The sequence below is a fragment of the Gastrolobium bilobum genome, unplaced genomic scaffold (genome assembly GCF_033153095.1).
Source record: "Gastrolobium bilobum isolate Gb01-03AN ecotype WA unplaced genomic scaffold, APGP_CSIRO_Gbil_v1 utg5155, whole genome shotgun sequence".
Lineage (NCBI taxonomy): Eukaryota > Viridiplantae > Streptophyta > Magnoliopsida > Fabales > Fabaceae > Gastrolobium > Gastrolobium bilobum.
Window position 1 is genome coordinate 630,506 of NW_026899054.1, and position 23,748 is coordinate 654,253.

The following is a 23,748-nucleotide window of genomic DNA, read 5'->3' on the forward strand; positions in this document are numbered from 1 at the left end:
TTTTGTTTTCAAATAAAGGGCAACTCTTTTTCTGACTAGAAAATTTGTGCTATTTTTTTTTTTCAGTCGATTTCAATAAAATTTAATTGTTGATAAACTCTTTCTGTTATAATTATTGCTTGAGAATAAATGGTTTCCTATAACAATGATTAATCAATCAGTTTTGACATAAACACCCTTTAATCTAGCAAAATTTTGTCATAAATATAATTGATTTGTTCTGACAGCATTGCATGATTACTATTTTTTTTAAGAAGTTTTTATATGCTCTCGAGAAAAAAAAATTAGATCTCAACCATTAAATTTACATAAATTGATTAAATTCTATTAATGGTTATGATTTTTTTTAAAATTCACCGATAATGATTCTCCTTATAGGAGGAAAAATATATGCACTATAAAAATGTAAGTTTTTCTTTTCTTAACTACAGAGAATGTTTATTATTAATATTTCATTAATACATTCAACACTACATTGATTTTTTATTTGTAAACAATATTAAATTATCTTTAAAAAAATATAGAATTTGATTAATACGTGGCCATAGGTCATAAATTAAAAAATCAGACAAAACCAGTTTAGTGAGTCTGATATGATTTGTTCAAAAACAATTTCTTCAAATGGAAAAATCTAAAAAGTCTTTAGACGTATCACAGAAAACGAAAACCTTTTGCTATCCCTATTCACACACCCTCGGTCAATGCAGCAATTGTGATTACGAGTGAAGGGTCCTAGGCACTTGCTCTAATTTCTCGTAGTAATGTTACATTAAAATGTCACTGAGAAGGGAAATATATTCTTACCGGCAAGATTCATATCGAGCTATTAAAAGGAAATTTTATAGAAGCGAAGGCTTTGTACTTAGTCACCCACCCCTATCCAATTAGCAATGTTGGTGTTCAGTAAATATATATAAAACCGTTGATATTGTTTGCCATCCCAAAACTGGTTCAAAATATCAGAATGAAATGTGCCAATGCATCCTCTTCTATGCAACAATGAACAAACGGAAAGCCTCTTTTTATAAGGAAAAGAAATGAAGGAATTAAGTAGTTCAACTTTGCAAGTCAGTCTATAATGAATTCTATGCTTCTCCGCTACCTCCTAACAACAAAACTGCAATTAAATAGTACATATCTTCACTCGATTCAGGATTAATTTTAATGAACTTCATGCGGTGTGCTCTTCAACATCTCCATTTTCAACATCTTCAGCAGCGGCGGCAGCAGCCATCAACTCATCAAAGTTTGCAGTCTTCCCAAGTAATATTTCAATCTAAAACGCGATTTATCACATTTAGAACTTACAATCAAAGTCATAAAGCAAAACCCAAAGCCATGGTTTGGAACGATTAATACATAACACATTCTACAGTTTTCAAGAGTTGTGTTTCCACCCTTACCTTGGCCTTTTGGACAGGTCTGCCTCTAGAATCATCCTTTATGTCGACAGTTGATGTCATAATTTCTGCATAAAGATTCCATCATGAATCAAATCTGATTCTTCAATCATTTGAGTACCAGAAGAGAGACAAGAAAGGTAGACATTTCCCTCAAAAAGAGAAAATAGTAACTTACTCTTTTCAACAGCAAGCCCATTATTTTTCAAAATTTCAGCAACAGTAACCACCGTGGCAATAGCTGCGACAATAAAATAAAATAAAAAAACATAAATAGGAAAAACATAACCGATGAAAGATGTTAGCAATAAAACCACAAAGGAATAACTCAATATAAAAATCATGAAGTGTCCGGGCGGATTCTTCTTCCTCATTTTAGTTTTGAACCCAAGATTAAAACTATAAACAGGGTTTTAAATTCGAAGGACCCTAGGTAGTAGAACTTCATGCCAGTCAGTAGTCAAAGACATGGCTTAAAGTAAAGTCCAAAATAAAGTGTGGTTCAACATATAGTTAACATATTTCATCTTATCTCTAGAGCAGATTTTCCAAGTTTATGTTGTGATCACTAGCAAAAAGATGCTATGTGTCAGCATATGCTACCTTTAGCTTATTTGAGTGTTTGAAAGGAAGCATGGAGGGGAGATCTGCATCCAGCATTATTAGTGAATTTGAAACTGGGCATAAAAGGGAATAGGCCGCAACTACTTACACAAAACCCTTCTTTGAACAGAATTAAGGAGGAATGAAACGGGTAATGCATCCAACAAATTAATAATGTCCATATTCAGAGTCGAATTTCATTCCTTTCATTTTCTCCGTTCTCAATATGTTCCCACTTCCCATACAAACAAAAATGGCAATGAGCCAACAAGTTATTTAAAAGTCTCTTTCTAAAGTCTTTCTTACAGAATCAAACACAAAAATTGCCTTTTCAAGGCATAAGTTATATTATTTATCCTCAAACCTCGATTTCTCTAATACATTTAACAGTAGCAGAATAACAAAGTTTCTTCTTGGGAAGCATAGTAGATCCTAATAGGCTAATACAATAAGAGTACACCTAGCTTTACTCTGCCCGTGTTCAGGTCAGACTCAGACATAGTCACAGAGGTAGACAACGAAACCTAAACAACACTTGAACTACCTGTTCTACCTGCTATGCCCTTGAAACATTTACATAGTCTGCCTATAAGAAAATATTGTTACGTAGACTGATATGCAACATTGTTCTCCCAAAAGTAACATCTACAATCTGCTAAAGTTTTTATGTAAACCATTTTTCAGTTTGTCATACTTCTTAAAAGTGATCAATGTAATAATAGATAGCTCAAAAAGACTCAAACCAATTGAAAAGAAAAGTCCACATTAAAAAAATTGCAAAAAATGGGATTTAGTTCAAAGATTTGATACCCATTCCTAGTGCTGAGAGCTCAACCTCGTTATGCTGTTGCATATACCTCTGCAAAGAAATAAATAAGGGTTAAAAAATTTAACAAAACCCTTCATATCCGCAACAATTAAACATGACCCAGAACTGAACACGTTCAAAAGTTTCAAAATTTAAAATCGAAAACGAAAAATCATTCTTAGGATTACCTTGGCGAGATTAACGTAGAAGAAGAGGGGCTTTTTAGTGTTGGAAACCTGAATGCGATTCTTCTTATAAGAATCGGAGATGTTGATGTTGTTCACTCCCTCCGTGATTGCTTCCATTGCTTTGTGACTCTGAAGGTAACAGATACTACACAAAATAGAAACCCTAATCGATGAAATGTTCCCCAAATCCAATTCTTCTTCTGTTGCGTTCTGATGAAAAAGGCCAAAAGGGATTGGGCCATGCCCATGGATTTTCCTGGACCGTATTGGGCCCTTTTCGTTTTAGCAATAATTTTAAAAACTAAATTATTTTATAACTTCAAGATGCGTGAGTGTGTTTTTTGTTTTAGAGCTATATCTCAAGTGAAAATAATGGGAGTTTCGAAATTATCATTTGAAAAAAAAAAGTGAAGATTTCTTAATATATTTCTTAAATTACTGGAGACAAATTTTCTCATGCGTAGGTCCCACCCTTAATTTATGTGTACATGATATAAAATTATCTCGTGTAACATGAGAAATATATTTCTCTTTCTTAATATGGAGAATATATTGATGATTTATTTCTTTCTTCTTCTTTTATCATGTCTTCATATAAAAATATGCATTATATAGGAATCTATATGTTTAGTTTATTGTAGAATAAATTAACAAAAATTGACACATTATTATTATTATTACTATTATTATATGATAAATATTTTTTTTTTTATAAATTTCAATACTACAAAAATGTTTTGCAGTAAAAAAAAACAGAAAAATATTTTTGCAGTTAATGCAGATAAGTTATCTGCATTTACTTCCAAAACGACGTCGTTTTGGGATTGAAAGATTAGAAATTATAATTATAAAGACTATAATAATCTTGAAATAAATTAAAATTACAAAACACCATGATTTTTGTCCCAAAATGACGTCGTATTGAACTTACTGCAGATGACTTATCTGCAATAACTGCAGAAAAAACGAACCCAAAAATAAATATGTATACATTTTTTTTAAATACTTTAATAATCGGTTTAACAAAAGTCTACCATTAAGGTACATTTTGAGATATGTTCAAAGGAATTTTTTTAAGGAGGGAGAGGGAGCAAGAAAATAAGAAAGGGGACAGAATTTGCATTCATAATTCTAACAATTAATTGTTTATAAAAGATTTTCTCTCACATAGGTTCGAATACTTGAAAATAATTATCTGCGAAGAAATTGTTGATGGTCACTTCAACACTCCATCACATAAATTTGGTGATAATGACGGATTAACAAGAAAAACAAAAACAGTGATGATAGTATTTATCCCAAGGTTCTTAATATGGTATCAGAGTCTCGTCGTCCCCTACTTTCTCTCGTGGCGTTTCTTAGCACATGTATGTTGGGCCTGTTGCATTGTCCACTCTTCAAGCCCAATGGGCTCTCGTGTGAGGGGGTGTGTTGAGATATATAGTCTCACATTGGTTGTATGTGCAACTAATATGGAGTTTATAAGGTCTTGGGCACGCCCACCCTTTGAGCTAGCTTTTGGGGTGGTGTATCCCAAGGTTCTTAACAGTATTAATTATATGAATATGAATACCTGTGTATATCACCACCCCATTCCTTGTTACTTGAAAATTCAATGCATCTGCGGACATAGCTGGTTCGCAAATATTCTCTACATCAAAGTCACATTTCTTGTCACAAAAAGAAAATAATTTATCTCTTACGCAATACAACAAAGCAAACCCATGACCTTTTTAAAAAAAGAAAAAGAAAAAGTATACAATATAACAAAACAAATGAATAAGTGAAATAACGTATGCGACAGTGACTTCTAGTTCTGGACTTACTTAACTAAGACCTTCATGTCATAACGTAACTGAAATTGGACAAGCACATAATTTTGATCTTGCTACTTGTTTTGATAAGAAATCTCTGAAATTGTCCGATATGGCACTAGTAGAAACACATGCCCCACTGGCTTTTTAGATTTTTCTATTACTATACGTAATAGGTTATTAATTTAGCTCTCAAGTTATTTATAATTTGCTCCATCATAAGCTTTATTAGATAATTTGTGGTATTAAGTTATTTCATATAAATAATAGATACAAATTCAATAATAAAAAATAATACTAACTTTTGCTCCACTCGAGTAGTCACTATGCTGTCTCTCCCAATTCTCAAATATCGTATTTGTTATTCCTATTATTTAAAAATTTCTGAGTCTGTGACAGAATGATAGTGGTAGCTGATGACCAACAGCTTTAAACTTTATTCAACTTCGTTTGCAAGTGGAAAACATCGATGTGAGATTTGATGTCCATCAAGTTGCCACTTTACGTGTATCATATATATGCAATGGTTGTATCCAATATATATATATATATATATATATATATATATATGGGTCAGGATCATTTTACACCAGTGTAAGTTACACTCTCAATCTTGTCCGTTGATCCCACTTATATCTAAGGGCTCTAATTTTTTAATAATGTGAGCCATTGGATACAAGTGGATCAATGGTCAAGATCGAGTGTAAGACTTCTAACTCTTACACCGGTGTAAGAATATCATGCCCCTATATATATATATATATATATATATATATGTATGTTATGTTTATCTTATTTTATATGAGATAAACAATTACACATACAAAAAGATTGGATCTCATCACTCTTTTTTCTTTCTCCTCTTATATGTGGGTTTCACTTATAATTTTATTTCTACAACATGAAGTAACTATTTTCCTATAATATAAGAAAAATATTTCCATATATATATATATATATATATATATATATATATATATATATATATATATATATATATATATATATATCACAAGAAAATATAGCGTCACGTTATCTTATTCCTAAAGGTTGCTATACTTTCAAATAATTTTTTTTAACACCAATATAACAATGTACTGTTAAAAATATGATATAATAAAATATCCTATATATAGGTTAAGTGTTTCTCCAGAAAAACTTAACTTTTCCAATACTCAAAAAAGAGGAGAGAGAAAAGAGGTAGAGATTGTAGAAACAAAATCATGTGAAATCCATCTAAAAAAAATTTGTGTGCAGGCAATGGCAGAGCCACTTGGTGGTTAGTTGGTGCTTTGAAACCAGCTAATTTTTAAAATATTATAAATTTTTAAAAAAAATTATATATAACTTTAGTATTGGTTAAGTTTTTAAAAATGATAAATATTGACACTAACTAAATTTTGCTAATTGAGTTTTTTGGCATTAATTTTTATCATGGCTCCACCACTGAGTACAGAAAGGAAGAATAATTCTCCAATAATATGACAATATATGGGGTTAATGTTCTCCAACACACATAAAAGTGTGTAGGCTCAATGTGAGACCATTTAAAGGGTAAAAAGAAAAGAAAGAAAAAAATAAGTCCAACACACTTTTGTATGTGTATAGAAGATAAAATTTATCCTACAAAAACATTTATATATATATATATATATATATATATATATATATATATATATATATATATATTATATGTATAGATAAAGAAAATTTTCTAAATTATTCTATACAATTAAAATAATTATTTATTGATTTTTAGAAAGATTAGATATTATATTAAAAAAAACATGAGTTTATCATCATCTTTTTATTGTTTTCGGTATAGAGTTTATCATCATCTTTAATTCTAAAGCACAAATCCACCGCTGCCACAGGGTTTCCTCTTTCAGTCCTTTCCGTCTTTAAGATGAGATTACGTTCTAAATTTCTTTTCTACACTTATAAAATTAGGCATACTGATCCATCAAATTTTAAAGACTCGAAACTTTTAATTTTTTTTAATAAAATAAACTTTGTAGAAAACTTAATTCTATCATTGGGGAAGTCTAATACAAAATTATTAAATTCTTTCTCACTTTATGACTTTAGTTATTAGGTGAAATTAATAATTATTTAATATTATATAAAACAGAAAAATATTTCTGCAGTTACTGCAGATAAGTTATATCTGCATTTACTCCCCAAATAACGTCGTTTTGGAATTGAAAGATTAAAAATTATAATTATAAAGACTATAATAACTCTAAAATAAATTAAAATTACAAATACACTATTATTTCCGTCCCAAAATGATGTCATATTGGGCTTACTGCAGATAACTTATCTGCAATAACTGCAGAAAAAATATCCGTATATAAAAATTCACGAATAAATGATCATTAATTCGTTCTTTACGGGCTTCCCTTATGTATAATATATGAAGCACCGACACTTTAAAAATCCTGACGAGTCGTGTCTGACACTCTAACACGTGTTATAGAAATTCAGAAAAAGATTCAAAGGTTGTGTTGCGTTGAGTTTTTAGTTTTAACTATTAAATTCGTTGAATTTCGATTACCATTTTATTGAGTTTAATATAAATATTTGGAATATCTTATGTTTCTTTGCAAAATTGATGAATATTATAAGTTTAGTTTCATTTTTTTGTTAAAATATTGAATATTAAATATAATATATGTTGGGAAAACTCGGTTCCCTCAAGCTCGGCTCAGGGGCCTTTGTGCGGAAGTCAATCAACAAGATCCTGATCTCGGATCTCGGCAATACCTCGGCCTGAACTTCACCAGGTCAGGCAGCGCAGCGGAAAATCAAAACGAAAACACAAGAGAGAGAAGAAGAACACAACCAGATTTAACGTGGGAAAATCTTCTCCTATGAAGAAGTAAAAAACCCATGGGACCTAGTCCAGATCAGAAATTCACTATGAAAATAATGGTTACAACGAATCAAATACACCAATGTGGTGGTTAACTCAACCTCTCCAACAATGGTGATAATCAAACTACCCTAGAGATGTTTCACTCAAACTCTTTCTAGAGATCTCTCAAATGCAAAGTATAAAGCTTTTGCTCAAACAATCAAATAATTCTCTCAAATTTGTTCTCTCAAATCTGACTTAGCCTCCACCCTCAACTAATGAGTAGGAGAAATATTAAATCTTATATATATATAAATAATAACAGGCTGCGTGGTATACATCGTTGTCTTTGATGTGTACGTATCATATTGCATTAAGCAACATGACTTTCTCATGTTATCATGATCATACGCTTTTAAAATGAAAATGACAACCAAGTTAATTACTTTATAAGTACAAACTATGAACTATCTCGAAAGAGTTCAATAATATACTATATGTGATAAAAATAAATAAATAAAGCTGTGACTGAAAAGGGATTTGATCATTTGAGCACCTCTTTCTTAACATCCATATAAAATAATGCAGATTGTAAAATAGTGCGTATATCGTACTGGTTTGAACTTATTTTTGCTTTCAATTTGCTTGTGCATGCGGTACTTATCGACCCCGCATGCTATGTGTATATAATATGATTTGCAGTTAATTTCTTTTTTGGTATAACTATTTTTTTTTTTAATATATTGAGATTTGAACACAACACCTACAATTTACTATCTATCCTCTCTCACCACTAGGCTAGTCCTAATGGCTTTTGCAGCTAATTTTTCATTATAAAAATAAAAAAAAAAGTGTATGTCATTTTAAAAGATGTAAAATTATGTCATTTTAAGATAGAGAAAGGGATAGTAAAAGAAGTTGTTAATGAAGAGCTTAGCTTTCTATTCATGTATTGGTCATTTAAATACGTCTATATCAGCAACCAACTATAATACAGATAGGCAGGAATCTATTCCTAAGATAAAGGAAGGGCCGCAACTAAATTACAAACATAGAACAAACCTATTAACAAACTAACAAGTGAAACCTATCGTAATACTCCCCCTCAAGTTGGAGCATGGAGGGAGGAGATGCCCAACTTGGACAATAAAAATTCAAATTGTTTTCTGCCAAGAGCTTTTGTCATTATATCAGCAGGTTGAGAAGAGGTTGAAATATGCTCGGTTGAAATGGTGTTCTTCATGACAAGTTCGCGAACAAAGTGACAATCGAGTTCAATATGTTTCGTACGCTCATGAAAAACCAGATTGGAGACAATATGAAGTGCAGACTTACTATCACAGTATAACGCCATATGCATTGAGTGGTCAACACCAATATCTTTTAGAAAAACTTTGAGCCATAAAAGTTCAGTAGTAGTTGCAGCCATAGAACGATACTCAGCTTCTGCAGATGAACGAGAAATGGTATGTTGTTTCTTCGATTTCCATGATATAGGTGATTCTCCAAGTGTAACAAAGTAGCCAGTGATGGAACGACGCGTAATAGGACAACTTGCCCAATCGGAATCACAGTAAGCTCGAAGAAGAAGATCACAGTTTGAGCGAAGAAGAAGACCTTGGCCTGGATTCCCCTTTATATATCGCAACACACGCAAAGCGGCATCATAATGTTCTTGCAAGGGATGCTGAAGAAACTGAGAAAGAGTATGGACTGCATAACTTAGTTCTGGTCGAGTAATAGTGAGATAAACGAGACGACCAATAATACGTCGATAGCGTGTAGGATCTTCAAAGGTTGAACCATTTGCCAGAGCCAATTGATGATTTTGATCCATAGGAAAAGCAGCGGGCTTGCAGCCAAGTAAACCGCATTCATTGAGAATATCCATCGCAAATTTACGTTGGCTAAGGAACAAACCGGATGAACTGTGAGCAAATTCGATACCAAGGAAGTATTTGAGTTTGCCAAGATCTTTAATTTTGAACCATGTTTGAGATGCAGCTTAACTTGATCACAAACAGAACTATTATTACCAGATAAAATTATATCGTCAACATAAATTAAGATTGCAACGAAATCATTATTGTGACGAAAAGTGAACAACGTGTAATCAGCCTTGGATTGCTGAAAACTGAAACTAAGAAGAGAAGCACGAAGCTTAGCAAACCAGTTGCGTGGGGACTGTTTGAGACCGTAGAGAGACCTTTGTAGCTTGCATGCCATTCTTGGAGATCCTTTAGAAAAACCCGGTGGAAAACGCATATACACTTTCTCCTCGAGATCTCCATGGAGGAATGCATTTTGAACATCTAGTTGATAAATATGCCATCCTTTGGCAACAGCAACGGAAAGAAAGGTACGAACGCTGACCATCTTAGCAAACGGAGCGAAAGTTTCATTGTAATCTTCGCCTTTGATTTGATTGTTGCCAGCGATGACCAATCTTGCTTTATATCGCTAAATAGAGCCATCAGAATTAAATTTGATGCGAAAAACCCATTTGCAAGGGATAGCCTTTTTGCCTAGTGGGAGAGAAGTGACAACCCATGTGTGATTATCTTCCAGCGCTTGAATTTCAAGTTGCATAGCCTGTTTCCAATTTGTATTCTTCATAGCTTCTTTGAATGAACGTGGTTCCGAAGCATTACTAACAGCAGCCAAAAAATGTTGATGCTGGGAAGAAAATATAGAATTAGTAACAAACTTTTGTATAGGATAGGAAATACCTGAGGGGACGTTGGAGAGAGTGTTGGTACAAGGGGGTGTAGTAGTGTTATGACATTGATAGTCTTGAAGGTAGGCTGGTGGTCGATGATTCCTTCTAGTTCGAAGAAGAGGTGCAGACCTTGGGGTTGCTGGGACTGTAGTAGCAGTTTCAGATGAAGGAACTGGTGGAGAAATGACAGCCGAAGGACTCCCCCTGTTTGTGGGCACCGTGTCAGGTTGAGGAGCATCATCAGAAGAAGCAACGAGCAGTGGTGTGTCATGAGTACATGAGTCATACAAAAGTGCAGGTGGAGAGATGGTTGTTGTGATGACCGGTGAAGGATCATGATCAGCGGAAGCAAATGGAATACTGTCTTCAAAAAATTGTACATCACGAGAAATAAATGTTTCCTTTGTATCCAAATCGAAAACTCTCCAACCTTTTTTGTTCGAAGGATAGCCAATAAAAACACACTTACGAGAACGGGTAGCAAATTTATCAGATGGTTTGGGCAAAACCGTAGCATAGCAAAGACAACCAAGTAATCGAATATGATCATAGGTTGGTGGTACGTTGTGAAGAACTTCAAAAGGGCACTTTCCTTTGAGTAAGGTAGTTGGAATCCTATTAATCAGATCGACAGCAGGAAGGATACATTCTCCCAAAAAGAAAGAGGAAGATGGCCATCAAAGCGTAGAACATGTGCCACATTGAGAATATGACGATGACGTCGTTCAACCCGACCATTCTGTTGGGGCGTGTATGGGCATGAAAATTGATGAAGAATACCACGGTTTGCGAAAAAGGAACGCAAAGGAGAAGAGATAAATTCAGTGCCATTATCAGATTGAAGATTGTTAACCGTGAAGTTGTACTGTGTTTGCACCATTTTAATAAAATTAATTAACGTAGAACAAGCTTCATGTTTGTCACGAAGGAGATAAATCCATACAAAACAGCTACAATCATCCACAATCGTAAGAGAATAACGTGCACCTGAAGATGAAACAGTGCGATATGGTCCCCATAAATCACAATGAATTAAATCAAAAGGTTGAAGACTATGCTTTTTATTGATAATAAACGGAGTACGAGTTTATTTGGCTCTACAACACACATCACATGGAGCCATTTTATTTGAACCAGAAACAAAAGGAAGCAAATAAAGATAATGCTGTGAAGGATGTCCCAAGCGTCGATGCCACAGAGTAGATGAAGTTCCACCAGAGACCTTATTTGCAGAAAAAGCTTGATGAAACACATACAACCCTTCATGTTCAACACCCTTGCCAATCGTCCTCCTCGTCTGTAGGTCCTGTAGAAAACAATGTTATCAACAAAGCCAAGCTTATTTTTGGCTTTCAAGGCGTTGCTCATGAGTTTGGACCAGTTTTCATAATTGGATTGGCCACGTAGAAGGACAGTAGTGAGAATAACCCCAGGGTGAACAGAGGGATGAAGGTAAAATGGTGATTTTGGGTCTGTGATTTTAAGAGTGGAGGCAGCCATAGTGGAAAAAAAAACTGACTTTAGAATCGTCTAACTCTTGATACCATAAACGAAGTTGTTAATGAAGAGCTTAGTTTTCTATTCATGTATTGGTCATTTAAATACATCTATATCAGCAACCAACTATAATACAGATACGCAGGAATCTATTCCTAAGATAAAGGAAGGGCTGCAACTAAATTACAAACATAGAACAAACCTATTAACAAACTAACAAACCAAGTAACAAGTGAAACCTATCGTAATAGATAGATAAAGGATGAGAGAGAGTTAACAAAAAAAAAGTAAAGGTGTGGATCTCACCTCTTCGTGAGAGTGAAATAACATAAGTTGTCTCATTTAAAAGGATAAATATTTTTTCCATAAAAATAATGTCTTTAATGTTTCTACAGTGAATGTAAATAAGCTATCTACATTCGCTTTCAAAACGACGTCGTTTTGAGTTGAAAAATTAAAAAATTATAATGAAAAAGACTATTATAACCCTGAAATAAATTATAATTACAAAAATACATTGATTTTCGCCTTAAAACGACGTAATTTTGGACTGAATGTAGATAAATTATCTATATTGACTGTAGAAAAAATGAATCCAAAAATAATATATGTATGCAGACACTATATTTCCGCACATAATTGGTGGATTTCTTCCTATGGAATAATAATCATAAGAGGCTTCAACAATTTATCGTAAGTGGCGTTTTCAATAATTATATACTAACAAAATTGTATTACAATCATCTTATGACTTGACAAAATGAAAACATTAGATATAAAATATAAAAAAATTATTATGATTTGACAAGTTATATATATACCTATATATATTGCTCTAATAAAACATTTCCACTTGAAGAAAACCATTAAAAATTAACAATAATAGAGTTAAAAATATAACACATTAATTTCAAATATATATATATATATATAGGGAGGATTATATTTATAAATTTTTTATTTACAAAATACATTATGTAAACTTCGAAATACACTACGTTACCTTATATACTTCTGATCAGAGTACATAGTGTAATTTACAAAAATTTGTAAAAAAAATTGTAAACGAATCATTCCTCTATATATACAACACATACCCAAAACCCTTTATTTATATATTCTCTTTCGTGATGAAGAGAATCATCTTATCATAGTTTGTTTGTTTGTTTTTTTCGTCTTAAAATAAGTCTAGGCTTTTGTTTCAATTTAAAGATAAGCCTCTTCAGTCTCTAAAAATATCTTTTTTATCGCTTGACAATCTTCCTTAGTTTCAAAGCTTCTTAAAGAAAAATATAAAATAAAATCAATCTTAATTAGGATACATGAGCAAAATTCTCAACAATTTATACAGATAAATGTCAATATATAACAGATGTTGGATATTTTGCACGCTACCTATCCCCTCCCATAACAGAAGTCCTTGTCTGATCTCACATGTAAAAAAATGAAGATTTAGGCACCAATGTTGAAAAAAACTTATGGAAAAGACTTTAATCCTAATTCACGGCATGTGTAATATTGACAAGCTTATTTATAGTATAATTTTTAGTTCTACAATTACATATAAATCAAAGAGCAATTGATATCTCGAATAGAAATATCACATGAAGATTGCGAATTCTTGTTGTGGGGGAGAATCTGTTCTCAATTCCTATATGTGGAGAGGCCTATGATTTATATGGGTAACCAATTCACATAAAATGAGTACAACCACCTTTTGTGTGTTTATAGTATAGGTTAACTTATTTAAGCCTGTTTTACCAAAAAAAAAAAAAAAAAACTTATTTAAGCCTAAAAAATTATTTTGTCCGTAAATACACCGACCTTAGATCCACTTGCCTGACAAGTATTGTCTCGTAATAAATATTAAGAAAAAGACCCTCTCAAGCATAAACAAACAATTAATTAAAAGATGATGTGTTTTACACCTGCTCATTAAGTTAAATAAACATAGCTAACCAAGTAATTTTGTCGTGCTTGTCTACTGTTTACTCCATAATCCATACTTAGATGAGAATAATTAGTTTTAAATGTAAGGTGTGATTGTGACTAACGTTCATATTATTTATTCATAGCTTTTGAAGCAATTGTTTTGTTCCTACTGTTCACTGTATAGCTAGCTGTTCAACACGACCACAACTATCTTCTGTCCACATCCTCTCACATCTCATTATCATACCTCAACCATAATATTTTAAAAGTGTGTATGGATCGAATTGAATTGAATTTTTTCGAAGAACAGAATCAAATTGATTTAAATCGAACTTCTTTTTTATCCCATACCAGTTCGAGTCGAACATATTCCAAAAAGAAAAGGAAAAAATGAAATAAAAAATTAAAAATAAAGATAAAAATAAAATAAGCCACTAAATAAATAAATAGATAAAAGAATAAATTAAAAAAGAAGAGAAAAAGAAAAAAGAAAACAATTTGGTTCTTGAACTAATTCTTAAAAATCAATTCAATTGTTAAACTGGTTCTTAAAAATAAGTTTGGTTCATGATCTCATTTTTTAAAAACTAGTTATTTGAAGTACAGTTCAGTTTAGTTTAATTCTTTTTAAATTTTTTATATGCGCCTATAACATTTTTATTATTTTTTATTGGAGTTGCAAATCAAAGAGTAACCTACAAATATTTATCTTCCATTAATTAAAAAATAAAAAGAAATATGGAAGTTGCTAGAGTGCGAGAGATGAAGTAGTCCATAGTGATGATAGGGAAGGAAACCTGCAAAACAGAAGGAAAAAAACACTCTAAAACCTGTGTTCACGTGATTCTAATATATTCTGTTGTCTTTATTACTTAAGCCGGACTTTTCTCCGTTTCTTCGAGGAAGTTTCCTTATGTGATGAATTGGTGTGGCGGAGTAACTGAAAATTTTGGTCGTTCAGTGACACATGTTACTATTCAAACATGGAATGTTGGCTACTTGACGGCGAGACTCAGACATGAAATGCTGACTTGAAGAGATAAGGCTGAACCAATTTTATTTTTTTTTGAAAATATTCTAATCGATTCATTGTTTCGCAACTAATCCGATTCAGCGTGGGTCCTGAATTAAGGCTTTAAACTCTTTCCAAAAATCTTGAAGTACTATTAAATTGTCAAGAAATTTGTGCAAAATTAAGTATGAAATTCATTTTACTAGAGTTCCATGCATGTTCAACCATTGAATCGTCAATGAAATTTGAGCGAATCAACACTATAATTAACTTTTGTTCTAAATTATAAGATAGGTTGAGATCTCATAACATCATGAAAAGGACGAGAAGATCTGACTAAGAGTTTCGCATCATGGACCACTTAGTATTTTGACAGGTACATTTCGGATAGTTGCGGTCCAAATTCATGCAGACGTCGTACAGTCTATGATGTGAATGTTCATATATATTAAATTATTAATAAATACCAAACTCGTGAAGCCATTTTTTTAATTAGTTATTGAGCTACTATCCCACCGAGTGACATAGGGTATTACATATTATAATTTTAAAATCGACCGAAGGCATACTCAATTATTCAGCGATTGGTTTTGTAAAAAAATATATTGGAAAAGAATCGACATCGATGATTAGGAAAGTTTGTAAAATTTTGAATAAATTTTGACTTTAAATTTAACTTACTCTTAGTGATTTTTTTTAAAATTATTTAATGATGTAGTAGTATATTATGAAAAAAAATTAAATTTTTTATGTAATGATCGTTGAGCTGTTTGGGAGATGGAATGACTTGTTTCCCTTGATGAGGTAGCATTTGAAAGTAACAGTGATCTATGAGACTGAAGAATAAATATTAAGTACTACTGTTGCTCAATTGATAATATTATAATTATATATTTTGTCAAGTATACAATTATAATATTAAATTTTTTCTTTAAAATTTGTCGATGGATGAAGTGAAAAGATAAAATATAATTTTAATATTATAACTATGTATTTCTCAGAGTACATAATTATAATATAATCGTCACCGCATGCTCAGCGCAACGATAATATTAAAAATTTGTTTGAAGCAGCTGTATAAATCTAAACTCAATGGAGATGATGGCTTTGTAGTAAGAATTCAACAACATAATAGCTCTAAAAAAATAGTGTGTAAAAGATATCTCCATCGTCGAAAAGCGATATAAATAGGTGCAAAAGATCCCTTAATGATAAGTTATAATTATTTTGCCCTTGTGAACTCCTATATGTAGTTCACCTGGTGCATTAGGTGTGACCAGCTCCAATTTAAGTCCGATCAAAAAAGTATGTATATTTATTTTTCTTAATTTTAGTTAATTTATATCATAATATATTTAATTTATATTAAATATAGAGCACTTGTACAATCAACACTAAGAAGAATTATAATTTAATAAAATATTTTTTAATTTTACTAAAAATATTTTTTTTATACAAGTAAAAATTGAACACATAAACAAAAATATTTTAAATTTTAGATAGGGCCAAATTACAAATTGTAGTCCGGGTCAAGTTATAATTAATTATATAATTATATATAACAAGTATAATTTGTTAATATTTAGCTCGGGTCGAGGCCACACCAAACTATATGTGACTTCGCCACTGCGTGTGAGGTGTAGGGTGTGCATGAAAACTATTCTATTCCATAGCACTGTTTCTGAAAAGAAAAAATTCATTCCTATTTTTGTGCCTTGGAACAGTTTCTGAAAAAAAAATTGTGTTTGATAACATGTTCTATTTTTATTCCGAGAATGAGAATTGTGTTTGATAACACAACAAATAACATAATAAAAAATAATTCCTATTAAATATAAAAAAAATTTGGATCATCACTTTTCTTTTCATATGTTGTGGTAGAGGTGGTGTCGGGGGGTGGCATGGTGGTGGTGGCGGCGGCGTTACGGTAGTGGTGGTGGCAGTGACGCGGTGATGATAATGGTAGTGGTTGTGACAGCAATGGTTGTAGCGATGACGATGGTAATGGTGGCGGCGGTAGTGGTGGGGATGGTGGTGGTGGAGGTGACGGCAGTGGCTGCGACAATGGTAGTGGTGCATGGTGGTGGTGGTTGTGATAACATCATGGTAGTGGTGGTGGTGGCAATGGCTGCAGCGACGGTGGTAGGTGACGGTGGTGGCAATGGCGTGGTGATGGTAGTGGCGGGGGTACTGGTGTAATGGTGGTGGTGGTGATGGTAGTGGCTATAACGATGGTAGTGGCGGTTGGTGGTGGCGACGACGACAACGACGGTAGTGGCTGCGACAATGGTAGTGGTGATGGTAGCGGTGACGTCGTGGTAGTGGTAGTGGTGGCGATGGTGGTGGTGGCACTGGCTGCGGTGGTGGCGATGGTGGTAGGTGATGGTGGTAGTGATGATAATGGTGGTGATGGTAGTGGCGGGGGTGGTGTAATGGTGGTGGTGACGGTAGTTGTTGTGACGATGGTGGTGGTGGTTGGTGGTGGCGGCGGCAACAACGATGGTGACAGTAGTGGTTGTGACAATGGTAGTGGTCGTTGCTGACATTAGTGGTGATGGTAGCGGTGACATCGTGGTGGTGATAGTGGTGGCGATGGTGGTGATAGTGGTGGTGGTTGCGATGATGGTGGTTGATGGCAGAAGTGGTGATGATGGTGGTGACGGTGCTGATAGTGGTGGTGGTGGTGGCAGCGGCAATGGTAGTGTTGGTAGTGGTGACGATGGCATGGTGGCAGTGATGGGTGGAGGTGGTGGTGACGATGGCATGGTGGCAGTGATGGGTGGAGGTGGTGGTGACGATGGCATGGTGGTAGTGATGGGTGGAGGTGGTGGTGATGGTGGCGGTGGCATCGTGGTGGTGAGGGGTGGTGACGACGACACTAGTGGTACGACAGCGGCGGAAACGATGGTGGCGGTGGTCGTGTCGGGATGATGGTGGTGGTGATGATGGTATAGGTGAAGAGTGATTGAGAAAGATAAGCGTTTCTCATTTTGTGCTCGGAAACCAAAAAGCAAAAATTTTCTGATTCTTTTTTTCTGTTCCCCAGCACAAAAATTAAACCGGTTCATTCGGGGAACAAAAAATAAATTGATTTTACCAAACGAGTTTTCTATTCATTTCTGTTCCCGGTAATAGAAATTAAAAAAAAAAAATTGATTCCGAGAAGATTGTCATGCACACCCGCCGAAGTGTGCAGCACAATAAGTCCTCTACAATGAGGATCTAAATTATATAGTAATACATGAGTAAAAGATAATATAGAAATTTTTATATTAAAAAAATTAAAATTCTAATTTATATATTCAAACTTTGAAAGTAAATTATCTTTTTGTTTTAATTTTTTTTTCTAGTGATGCCGCTACGGCTCATAATTTAGATCATTATATTGATTTATAATATAATTAAACCATTTTTGGTTATAAATAATGATTATGAAATAGATCAGATAAATAATACATTTCGCTCCATCATGTCAAATTTTTTTTTCTCGATAAACCCATGTTTTGATGATAACAACTTTTTAATGATCATCGACAAGAGCTCCAAACCATCAAGGCATATATAGCAATTGGATTGCTATTAATTAGCAGATTTCGCAAAAGACATATCAATTAGCTGTTCTTATGCGCATAACCATTCGTCCAAGCATCAACTATATATACAACTTGTACGTACCAATATTTTAATCTCTTACTAATATTTGGAGAGCGATGATCATCCTTATCCTTCAACTAAAAAATTCATACTTATTTATGCGACAAATGATTTCGTATCTAATGGTGATATTATAATTATTGATTAAATGACACTTCAAGCATTCTACAACACCACCGCGACAACACTTCAAACATTATACAACACTTTTAATGTGATTTAATTTATCAGTATATATACTATCGCGTACGTAATGAATACAAATTGTTGAAATAAAAAGAGAGATAATTTAAAAATAAAATAAAAATATCATTAATAAAATATAGCAAGATAAAATTAAATAGAGTAGAGTAGACGCATTTAATAAAAAAAGAGAATATAAAAAACATGAAGAATGGAATAGAGTAGACGCAACATTCTTCTATAGCTAGATTATCGCTTAGCAAGTGATTTTATGTTTGTCCTTGGCATTATTTAAACACAATGCCTGGAAGAGTTTAGTAACTCTCACCACCTGATTCTCGGAAGGAGTTGCATTGCCACGTGGCGATTGATTATTTTTAGAAAGATTTCACCTTTATATATTTTTCTTATTTAAATGATAATATTTAGAATGACAGATTAAAAAAATTTGTGGAAAAAGCAAAGAAATTAAATTCAAATTTACATAAATAGTACAATACAATAGTGAATCGGCACATAGTAAGATTTGAAGAAATCTTCACAATTTATTTTATACAATAAAATAAAGGAAACGAAATGTATGCTACAACATCTTTTATTTCAAGTATGAAAGTAGGAGAGGGTTATATTTATATATTTTTTATTTATAAATTCTTATTAATTATATTATATATTTAGAAATATATACTAGATTAAATTATATATTTTCGAGAATATATAATATAATTTATAAATTTATAAAAAAAATTATAAACAAATAATTCTCCGTAAAAGTAACTTAAGACAACGGTACGATAAAATTGAAGGGAGATGATCACTCCTCCTAATCTTTTCCTAACTTCGCCACTTCCAATGCTGAGTCATGATATAATTACATGATGGATGGTCCCACATGTTCCATATAATTCGTGTAAATATATTTCTTTTTTATGTTTGTTAACTAGTAATGTTTTTTTAATACAATAAGAATCAAATACAACATTTATTATCCACTCTTTAACTCTCTCACTATTAAACTATCCCTAGTGACCTATTAATTAGTGAGGGAGGAAGTATAGTTGTTGTTTAAAAAAAAAATGAGAAATGTTATATTTATAAATTTGTACAAACTATAATATATTTACTTATAAGATACTCTTGAATAAAATATTATTGATAAAATATAATATAATTTGTAAATTTAAAATAAAATAAAAATTATCAATATAACTTTCCTCAAAAACGAAATATAGTTATTATTTAGATTTGAAGTAGCGGCATTAGTTATCTAAGAGAATTCATTATATGAGAACATACGCAAGAGTAAATTAATCTTTTACGTACAATCTAAAGTTTACTAGTTGATTGTATATAAAAAAAAGTTTAGTAGTTTTAAAATACTAAAAATATGAAAAAAGTGTTTGTTATTTTAAATGACACAACTTATATCCTTTCACTTTCACAAAGAAGTGAGATTTACACATTTTTTTTTTTCTATCCACTCTCTTTCTTTTTTTATCTATCTTTTTCTCTCACTTAAAATGACACAATTTTACATCTTTTAAATGATACACTCTTCTTCCTAAAAATAATTAAGGTCGCAACCTAATCACAATTATGGCAACAACATAAATCCTGAGCATGCAAGCTCACGTGTCACGGACCCACATCACAACCACATGATCCTAGTCAGCAACGTGTAATTGATGTGACAGAGAAAATACGTATCTGACACGTATAATATGTATATGACACGTGGCGCACATTAGCGGCTTCATGGTCTATATATAGAGCAGCACCCATTTTGCTTAAGTAGTTCTGCTTCCGTGACAAACCTTCTTGTTAGATCACTAGTTCCTTTTTTTCGTACACCTTTTTTTGTTTTTGTTTTTTTCGCTAAAGTTTTGATCTTTGGTTTTGGGGTGAGCATTTTCTTCTTGTTCAAGTTGGTGGGGTTGAGATAATTTTCTTGAGAAAATGAAGGACACTGTGGGAAACCCTTTGCACCTCAAGTCTGTGAACCACATCTCCCTCGTATGCAGATCAGCTGAAGAATCTATGGACTTCTACCAGAACGTTCTTGGTTTTTTCCCAATCAGGAGGCCCGGTTCTTTTGATTTTGATGGGGCATGGTAATTTCACACACATGATCATTAAAAATAAAAAATAATTTAATTTTTCAATTGAAAATAACCCCTACGTAGCTTTTTTGAGATTAGATAGACAAAGAAACATGAGAGGAACATAGTAAAAATTTTTCTCTAATATTTGTTATTTACGGTTTTTTTCCTAGGGAGAAAATTTGGTTGGATTTTGATTTTCTATGTGGTAACTTTGCAGGCTATTTGGCTACGGTATTGGAATTCATTTGCTAGAAGCAGAAGATCCTGAGAATTTGCCAAGGAAGAAAGAAATTAATCCAAAGGATAATCATATATCTTTCCAGGTTTGATCATTGATCCAATTATAGTGGCGTGCTTTCAATCTTGACATTCTTGTTTCAATTTTTGCAGTTGCAAGTGTTTCTAGGAACAACCAAATTAGAGAGCACATCAATGATTTAATTAAATAAAGATATTTCCATGTCACTTTCGTGACTGTGTTGAAAAGATAAACACACACACACAAAAGCTTATGACAAAGTGGTTTGAATAATGAGGAATTTTATATAATCTGTGATTTGAATTGGGTTGAACAGTGTGAGAGCATGGGGGCAGTGGAGAAGAAGCTGAAGGAGATGGAGATAGATTATGTAAGAGCAACGGTAGAAGAAGGTGGAATACAGGTAGATCAGCTATTTTTTCATGACCCAGATGGGTTCATGATTGAGATATGCAATTGTGATAGCCTTCCTGTCATACCCTTAGTGGGTGAGGTGGCAAGATCATGCTCGCGTGTGAACCTTCAGATGATGCAAAATCAGCAGCAGATACACAATATGGTCCAGCAATTGTGAGGTGGAACTGCAGCAACAAGAGTTGTTAACTATGCCACGAGGAAAACTCTCTCTTTATTTTTATGTTGTCTAGTTGTTAATGTATCATTCTGTTTCTTATGTTTTGTTTCCTTTTGTAACAATAAACAATTCACCAATTGTTCCTAATCAAAAACTGAGTGGTCCTTTTGCTACTGTTTGGTTGTTTTCAAAGTGGAGTTTGCTTTGCTGGTCTGTTCTTAATTTAATTTTTGTTAGAGCACTCGTTTTTGTTACTTTTTGTGTGTCCGAGTGACCCACATTGACATGGTAGCAAATGGGAAGAAAGGTATTTTAAAGGATAAAGTGTAAACTTTCTTTTTAAAAAAGTTGAAAAAATTAATGGTTGAAAAATTATTGAAATTTATTTTATTAAGTATAATTTTGTACTTTTGTCTCTTGAAGTACATTATTCACTTTCGAGGAGTCAAAATATGCTTATTTAACAATTTATAAATTGGAGGTAAAATAATTATCTCATTTCTTGTCTTTATGTTCTTCATTATTTTTGTTATAAGCAACAAACTTTATGATTGTTATTAATAAGTTGCAAAAGAAAAAAGTTAAATCGTGAACACTGTTATGAAAAAAATTGTATATTTATATTACATATAAAATACTTAAAAAATGATTTATTTATTTTTTTGGAATAGCTAAATCAACAAAGCTGTATGATATATAACGAGACTACCAGTGTGTTCACTGTTCAGTCACCTCAAAACTAGCTCCTGCTTAACTTAATAAAAAAAAAGCCTCAACTTTTGTTTTTAAACTATTATGTTTATATTATTTATATCAATTTTAATCTCATTATATATTGATATGGTATGCCAAACAATGATATAATTAAAAATAAATTTTATTGTTAAAGTTAAAAATTGTAGATTAGAAATAGTCATTTTAATTATTATATTCTCATTCGATTGTATTTCATAAAATTCTACCTAACAAGACAATGTTACAAAGTTCAATGAGAATATCGACAATAATGTTAGGCAGGATCCGGCAACCATGTTTAGGTTGATGTGGTCTTGTCATATTACATAAGGAAAATTCTTTTAGCAAATTCTTATTTCGAAGGTCGATACTGGGGGAGGGTGTTTTTGAGTTGTAAAAGACTTGTATTCTCCTTGAGCTGGATCTCCGCACATAATATTAATTTTTTTTAACCATTCATCGGAAACTCAATTATCCTAATTCAGTATTATCGAATTTAAATAGAGGACAGTTTTTCCAATTCTATTTTTATTATTCTATAGACTTAATTTTGTTGTATATGGCTCATACTTGTTGGATATGACTTACATTTCGCATGCTGATGAATTCTCTTGTTGTCAGGATCATCAGAAAGGCAACTGGGATCCTGCTCCCAGGTGAGCGAGCTAGGTACTGTTGTGGGCTTCTGATTTATTGTAATTTTTTCTTTTCCTAGTAGTTTGACCTTGAGCCCATGAATAACTGTTGTTATAATTCTTCTAATCCTATTTATATTCTCATTGTAAACTAAGTGACTTGTAATGAGTGGCGGGGAGGTGAATATAGTATAAACAAGCTGGACGTAGCCTATATTAGGTGAATCAGGGTAAATCACTCTGTCAATTCTCTCTCTTTTTTGTTTTGTTTGTGATTTGTGTGATTGTCGATATCTAACAATATTTCGCATGCTGATGAAGGTCTTTGTTATCGGAGTCTGCAGAAAGGCAACCCGCTCCCAGGTGAGTGGACTGGGGTCCCCGGGACAACGCCTCTAGGCCCGTAGAGGCTAGGTACTGTTATGAGCCTATGATTTATTGTAATATTTTTTTTAGTAGTTTAGCCTATGAATAACTGCTGTTAGGATTTTCTAATCTTATTTATATTCTCCTTGTAGTTCGAGTGACTTGTAAAGAGTGGCGGTTAGGTAAATATAATATAGACAAGCTAGATGTAGCTTACATTGGGTGAATCAGGATAAATCATTGTGTCAGTTCTCTTTTTTTTTGGAGTTACCCAACCCTAATTATCTCTTTGAGACGAGTTGGCTCCCTCCGGTATCCCCACGAGCTTCGACTCTTTGAGTCGGCTATGAGACTAATCTAGAGTGCGGGGGAACAGTGATGACTAAAGGTTCAGCCCATTGTGTCAGTTC

General features: G+C 32.7%; 2 protein-coding genes across 2 annotated transcripts; one reads left to right on the forward strand and one right to left on the reverse strand.

Moving 5' to 3' along the window:
- Nucleotides 1–1,005: 1,005 nt before the first annotated feature.
- On the reverse strand, nt 1,006–3,177 carry LOC133286646 (uncharacterized protein At2g34160-like). Its single transcript, XM_061484084.1, has 5 exons — nt 3,000–3,177; nt 2,814–2,862; nt 1,579–1,641; nt 1,404–1,468; nt 1,006–1,276 (listed from the first exon to the last, which is right to left on the reverse strand). The coding sequence occupies exons 1-5, from the start codon at nt 3,114–3,116 to the stop codon at nt 1,172–1,174; spliced, it is 399 nt and encodes a 132-aa protein (XP_061340068.1). The 5' UTR covers nt 3,117–3,177; the 3' UTR covers nt 1,006–1,171.
- Nucleotides 3,178–20,478: 17,301 nt separating this feature from the next.
- On the forward strand, nt 20,479–21,793 carry LOC133286650 (glyoxylase I 4-like). The gene is made up of 3 exons (XM_061484091.1): nt 20,479–20,778; nt 20,987–21,092; nt 21,345–21,793. The coding sequence occupies exons 1-3, from the start codon at nt 20,624–20,626 to the stop codon at nt 21,600–21,602; spliced, it is 519 nt and encodes a 172-aa protein (XP_061340075.1). The 5' UTR covers nt 20,479–20,623; the 3' UTR covers nt 21,603–21,793.
- Nucleotides 21,794–23,748: the final 1,955 nt, after the last annotated feature.

Coding starts and splice junctions, on each gene's coding strand:
- LOC133286650 (XM_061484091.1), top strand. CDS start 20,624: ATGAAGGACACTGTGGGAAACCCTTTGCACCTCAAGTCTGTGAACCAC. Junction 20,779..20,986: donor TTTGATTTTGATGGGGCATG/GTAATTTCACAC, acceptor GTAACTTTGCAG/GCTATTTGGCTACGGTATTG. Junction 21,093..21,344: donor ATAATCATATATCTTTCCAG/GTTTGATCATTG, acceptor TGGGTTGAACAG/TGTGAGAGCATGGGGGCAGT.
- LOC133286646 (XM_061484084.1), bottom strand. CDS start 3,116: ATGGAAGCAATCACGGAGGGAGTGAACAACATCAACATCTCCGATTCT. Junction 2,863..2,999: donor TCTACGTTAATCTCGCCAAG/GTAATCCTAAGA, acceptor ATTTCTTTGCAG/AGGTATATGCAACAGCATAA. Junction 1,469..1,578: donor TGGGCTTGCTGTTGAAAAGA/GTAAGTTACTAT, acceptor ATCTTTATGCAG/AAATTATGACATCAACTGTC.